This window comes from Cupressus sempervirens, chromosome 5 (genome assembly GCF_028749045.1).
Source record: "Cupressus sempervirens isolate cs-2001-9-10 chromosome 5, ASM2874904v1, whole genome shotgun sequence".
Lineage (NCBI taxonomy): Eukaryota > Viridiplantae > Streptophyta > Pinopsida > Cupressales > Cupressaceae > Cupressus > Cupressus sempervirens.
The window spans coordinates 897,537,852-897,544,369 of NC_143122.1; the positions used below are offsets into that span (position 1 = coordinate 897,537,852).

Here is a 6,518-nt window from a genome sequence, read left to right on the forward strand (position 1 = left end):
AAAATCTAGATGTAAATAGAATTTTTTTAGATGCATGCAATCTTTCTAATTTTTTCTACATACATATATTAACATTTCTATTTTATATTTTGTTTTTACATTATGGCTATTTCAATCAAAATATGTAGATGTAAATAGAATTCTTTTCAAAAAGATTTATTTAAATTTAAATAATATTATTGTTTTGAACTGAATTTAGCTTAATTGTTAATGATCATATTTATATTTCTAATATTAACTCCAATTTGATCAAAGACCAAATATATTTTTGGTATTTTTGTAAACGAACTTGCTTAACACTTCCCTATTTCAAAGTTAATAAAATATCATTTCTATTGTCTTAGATTTGAGAGTAAGTATATTAAATAAGTAATAATAAATGAACATTATGATTAATATATTTCTAAAATAAAAATATATTACTTAAAAACTTGTATACTTTAAATGAATAAAGTACTCATTTACTTGTAAATTTTAAAAATAGAAATTAATCTACATATATATAAAATATTTATTCTTTTTCCTATTTGCATACAAATTAATTAAAATCTAAACTTTAAACTACATAAATATTTTTAAAATATATTTCCATCAATAATTAGTTTAGAATAAAGTAAAATCTAAAAATTAGACACATATAGAATCTTTTTAATTTCTAGATACATGTTTTTCTAATTTATTTCTACAAACATGCAACTGATATTTCTATTATCCATTTTTTTCCATTCTAAAAAAATCTAGATGTAAATAGAATTTTTTTAGATGCATGCAATCTTTCTAATTTTTTCTACATACATATATTAACATTTCTATTTTATATTTTCTTTTTACATTATGGTTATTTCAATCAAAATATCTAGATGTAAATAGAATTCTTTTAATTTTTTACATACATAAAATCTTTCTAATTTTTTTCTACATACATAAAAGAATAATTTCTATTTTCTATTTTTTATTTTCTATTTTAAAAAAAAAGCTATCATAAAGATTGATAAAAAAATTGATTGCATATGCATTCTTTATTTTGTGCACTAAACGCACAAAATAAACTATATAGATCAAAACTTCCCGTGCTGGGCATGAGAATATACAATAGAAATATCAGTTAGCAAGAATAGTTGGCCATAAGCAATCAAATCTGCCTTGCCACTGGAAATAGCTTCGTTACCATCATCCCGATCATAACCCCCTGTAGCCAAAAATGTTCCCTTGAATGCTGTTCTTATGGGAATCAGGCTCTTTTCACTCGCTATTGTCGTCTGTGAATTATCAATCTTGGGCTCAAAGAAATGAGCGTACAATATCTTATATTTATTCAGAGCCTCTGCCATGTGAAGTCCCAGTGCCTCTGGATTTGAGTCATACGCTTCTGCATGATCCGAAAATGGAGAAAGCCGAATTCCCACATGCTCTGCTCCGATTTCCTCCACCACTGCTTCCACAACTTCAAGTGCAAATCTGCAACGATTCTTCAATGTTTCGCCATAGCCATCTATCCGATCATTCACGCTATCCTTCATGAACTGGTCCACAAGGTACCCATGCGCCCCATGGATCTCAACACCATCAAACCCTATTCGTAAAAGGACTAATTATGTCAACAAAAGGAACATTCTCTTCTTCAAACCAAGATAGATCAGAATAAAAAAACATACCTACATCTATTGCATTCCTGACAGCATTTCGAAAATCAGCAACTATATTGGGAATTTCCTCTGTTTTCAGAGGCCGAGGAGGAAAGAAATCTGCCACATCCTTTCGGTTCAGAAGAGGGATCTTTCCAGAGATTGGTTTGCTTGTGGAGGAAACTGGAGATTGGCCATTAGGCTGATAATCTGCATTCCAATGCACCCATTAAATACACAATACACTGTTTGTTGTGGAGGAGAGCCAACCAAATTGAAATTAATTAAAATTGAAATCTAAATCAAAGTAGAATATTATAACTAATTTTGAATTTCAATTTACATCTACATCTAAATCTAAATGAAAATGTAAATAAAAAATAGAAATCTCACCTGCAAAAATGTTACTCTAAAACTTCAATTTACTCCTATTCAAAAACTCCAATCTAATCCTCCAATAACCTCCACCTCTTCCTTCTTGCAAAAACATAAAATGAAAATGAAATGAGGAGCCTTGGTTTTATAACTTCCGAGAGGCTCCTCATATCCCCCAACAGACGTCTCTTCACATTCCACGAATTTGTTTCAAATTCCCCCACTCCCCGCAAAAAAAAAGCATGAATGTGCATGCAAAATTATATTTAACAAAAAAAAAAATCATATTGAAATTATTTCGCCCCTATTTTTTCGGGCCCTATTTTTTCGGGTTCTACTTTTTCAGGCCCTACTTTTTCGGGCCTATTATTTCGGCCTCCATTTGGCTTCCTATTATTTCGGCCAGCTATTATTTCGGGAATTATTTTTTAATATTTAATTTGGAAGTTTGTAACTGCTCCCAATTCTTTTTTATTGACAGGAATCTTGGCATATTCTCGTGCTGGGCATTTGTGCTGCCATTGTATAGAACGCCTCTCGGCGTAATAAGATTATAAAAGTGGAAATTAAAACATTTAATATTTTAATATTCTCTCAACTAGGAGTAAGCACTTCGCACCTGACTCATTTACCCTCAGACATCTCAAGGAAAATGCACTGCCAAAATGAAATGACATTGTGAATCAGGCAGTTACATTTAACATGCCTACCTCTGAAAAAATCTTTCTCCATAAGAAAGGACCGATATTGGATGGGATTTAGTCAATTATGCCAAGAGACAACGAAAAGAAGAAATCAAAATTTTGATTGGTACTTAGATAGGATTTATTGAAGTAATGCATATATTACAAAAGAATAATACAAGGAGAGCAGCAAGGACTGTCGTACAAATATAGACAGTTGACACATGCCTACATGCAAAGGAAGGCAACTTGCAGAAAATAGGAGCCCAACAACTAAAGCAGAAATGGTCTCTTTGAGGAAAGAAAACATAGGTCCCTAGCATATAGCCCTTGGTTTTTGCCTCTAGTCTACCTTATAAGATAGTGAAAATGAACAAACACAAAATGTTGTTATTGTTCTGAGTATGACAATTTAAACATTACATTAAGGGCCCGTTTGGTGAGCGGAATAGGAATACGTATTCCAAAAATTGTGAATTCCTTGTTTGGATGCACCAAAACGGGATTGGAATACGAAGCAAAAATGGAATACGTATTCCATTTTTGGCCCAAAAATGGGGTTTTGCAATTCCACCAAAATAGGTGGTATTGGAATACGTATTCCTATTCCATTTTTTTATTTTAGAGAACATAAATTTTTGGGTCCGCAAATTCCCATCAAATATTCGCTGAACCAAACGGGGAACAGGAATATGTTCTATTCCAGAATACGTATTCCAGAATATGTATTCCAAAATACGTATACCTATTGCGCTCACCAAACGGACCCTAAGGTTTGATTCCTAAGCTTAAAGTATTAAATATTCAAAGTACACTTATTTTTTCAATCTTTTTTATTATTATTGAAAGATCAATCTTTATTTTGTAAGGAGCTATATATTTCTATTGTTTGGTTATATTTTTCTAGTTAACATCTACTATTCAGCAGTTGAGCACCTTAGCTTTGTACTCTTCAAAACTCAAAATTTTAAGGAAAAAAGTCAAATCACTCCTAATTTTGGTATACCCATACTGAGACTTTTGGTGTAGCCTCACATTACTAATTGATTTTTACAAGAGTACATCTTATTAAATAGTAGGTAGTTATCATAGAAATAAGAACTTTAAAGTCACAAATATTAGTGCAATGTTGTCAAAAAATAATTGAATATTAAACAAACTAATGTAAATATTAAATCCATAAATATAAACATTAAACCAACTCTTATCATAACCAGATCATCTCTTCCTCATCTCTATTTAATAAAGACTTTGTAAGTTTTTGTGTATACTAGTAATTCTTATTGAAAAAGTTAAAAGTATATGATATGAATACTAAAGTAAAAAATTCAATTTTAAACATAATTGAAATGACTGTATTAAAAATTAGATTGACATGAACTGCTTCTCCTTCTCCTTTGTAGAATCTGAAGCTTTATATATATATATATATATATATAATCCTATGAAATTGGATGTGGTTGTATTCAGTTGCAATAGATAGCTGTGCAGTTCTTCATATCGTAGGTTGTTAGATAACTGTTACTGACTGTTATGTACATTCCGATATCTGAAGAGACAATACAGTCCAGCAAGTTGTAATGGACATAAGTGCTTTTCCTACATGTCCATTCTGCCAACGGTGCCTATAAAGAAAATCATGTGGACCTTCTGAAACTGGTCATTTTAGGTTTCTGTCTGTGTGAAGGCTTGTCCTGTCAAATAGTTAGCTATTGAAACTGTTCAAACCTACATTGGTAGGTGATTGCGCACATGAAGATTCTTACCTTTGTCAGAGAGCTTGCCCAGATTATTTTCCTTCTGTCATATCCACAGGAAACCTCTTTCAAAGTACCATGAGAGTTTCTTCCCGTGCAAGCCTTGTTCTATCATGACACAGTAGGATCCTGTGAGCGAAATGAAAACTGTTCCCTAAAACAAAAGCTGCGTTGATGGGTGATTGTCCACATGAAAATTCTTTCATGTCAGAGAAGTTTACCATATTAATTTCTTTTTCAAATGTCAGAGTGCATAACAATTAAACTTTTTCAAAAGTAGCATCTTCCAAAACGGTCTCAATTACTTGTTGAAGAGCCCTTCGCTCTGTCTTTTTCACTTCCTATGTGCATTAACTTTTAGAATGATTATGGCCATTGAATTTTTACTGTATTGAACCAATACTCCACATGGGTGCTCCAGGAAGTCCCGTCTGAATCCAATTTTTTTAGTAACTCTGCTTCTTTATGAATTCAGATTGTATAGAAATCTTTGAAAAAGGTCAAATCGAATCCAATTCAGAAACAATAATATCATGGATAAAAAATCTAACAAATTTCAATTTTTTTTTCCTATAATACAATGCAACGTACAATGAGTTAGTAAGATCTACGAAGCACGTGAAACTTCTCCCAAATGGAAAGGAAGCATGTGAAACTGGGACCATCCAATGCATAGTAGAACAATGTAACATGTATTTATTGTATCTCTTAAAACAAACAAATATTATAACTTTGACAACTAACATTTCGTTGCTATTTGTGAGCCAAAACCATTGAATTGATACTAGACCCTCAATGTTCACATTAAAAGCAGTGACACTTTCACAACAATAGAGTACATTTTATTGATTATGTGAATCAATCTGTATGAGAAAGCAACTTACAAATCCGATTTATTTAGGATTTTTCAAACAATGTACCAGGCTATGAATGCAAGTAATATTCTCCTAGGCTCTTGAAGGATTGTCAGAATCATAGACCACCATTAAAGATTTGATGGCGTGATGTCAATCTAGCTTTATGTACAACTTTGATTTTACGAGTTTGCCTTTCATGAGTGGCCATCCATGACGACTTCTTACTAAATTTATCTGGTTGAACGAGTTGCCTAGGCATTTATTGAAACAGGTAAAATATAAAAGATTGATATTATTCATTCAGATTTTCTTGATACATTTGGATACAAATTGAATTGATACTAAATGATACTAAATGTTTCACATTGATATGTGAACAACTTTATATAGTCTTATTTTCCTTAAAAACTATAGAATAACTTCACAACAACTAAATATTGAACTAATTTATTTATTTAATCTAAATCCAAAATTCCCCTTATTACATTAATCCAATAGGAGTGAAAGTTGTAGAGGTTTTAACCAGAAACTTTGATAAAGTTGCTTTCGCCAATTTTCTTCATTGGATCCTTTGATGAAATGCTTCACCAATCTTCACTTATTGAAGTACATTTTCTCACTACAACTGTAGATTGCAAACCCTAAAGTTGTCCTCTTAAGTAGATTTCATATCTCAACTTTAGACTGTAAATTCTGAAGTTGTCCTCATAATAACATTGTTTCCACCTCCCTTGCACAACAAAGACATAGTTCCTCCACAATTTCACATCTCCTTGGAGTGTGTCTAATGCCTCCTCTAATGTTGCACATGAGACGCCTTTCCTCCGAAAGTCCACATCTCCTCCAAGTGTGTCTAATGCCTCCTCAAGTGTTGTAGAAACCATTACCATTAATATGTCTACAAATGGATGCCTTTCCTCTGAAAGTCAATATCTCCTTCGACTGTCTCTAATGCCATTCTGCAAGTCCTGCCCCCCCACTCCATAGAAGGAGAATCACATAGCCAAGCCCCCTCTTTTCTTCAAGGACATAAATCTATCAAGTCCCCTCTTCTCTTCAGGGATGAATCTACCAAGCCCCAGCTTTACAGGGACACAAATAGTTGTTTCCCATGTGATAATCATCTCTCAGTGAGAAGCTAGCTTGAGATGATAAAAATCCTCCAACCTCCATTGCCTCTAACCTTCTATCTTCATAAAAAATTTGTAGAAGACCTCATCT

At 32.4% G+C, this 6,518-nt stretch overlaps 1 protein-coding gene across 1 annotated transcript; it reads right to left on the reverse strand.

Annotated features, from left to right (window-relative positions):
• Positions 1–1,058: 1,058 nt before the first annotated feature.
• LOC149558820 (putative 12-oxophytodienoate reductase-like protein 1) lies at positions 1,059–6,181 on the reverse strand. The gene is made up of 6 exons (XM_089831066.1): positions 6,065–6,181; positions 4,707–4,781; positions 4,450–4,548; positions 4,223–4,295; positions 1,656–1,835; positions 1,059–1,573 (listed from the first exon to the last, which is right to left on the reverse strand). Exons 1-6 carry the CDS (start codon positions 6,179–6,181, stop codon positions 1,059–1,061), a joined length of 1,059 nt encoding a protein of 352 aa, XP_089687192.1.
• Between the last annotated feature and the right edge of the window lie 337 nt (positions 6,182–6,518).

Excerpts from the sequence above, each read along its gene's own strand:
- LOC149558820 (XM_089831066.1), bottom strand. The coding sequence starts at position 6,181 with ATGGTTTCTACAACACTTGAGGAGGCATTAGACACACTTGGAGGAGAT. Across the intron at positions 1,836-4,222 it reads GTCTCTTCAGATATCGGAAT|ATTATCAGCCTAATGGCCAA; the intron begins GTACATAACAGT and ends ATTGGAATGCAG. Across the intron at positions 1,574-1,655 it reads CAGGAATGCAATAGATGTAG|GGTTTGATGGTGTTGAGATC; the intron begins GTATGTTTTTTT and ends TTTTACGAATAG.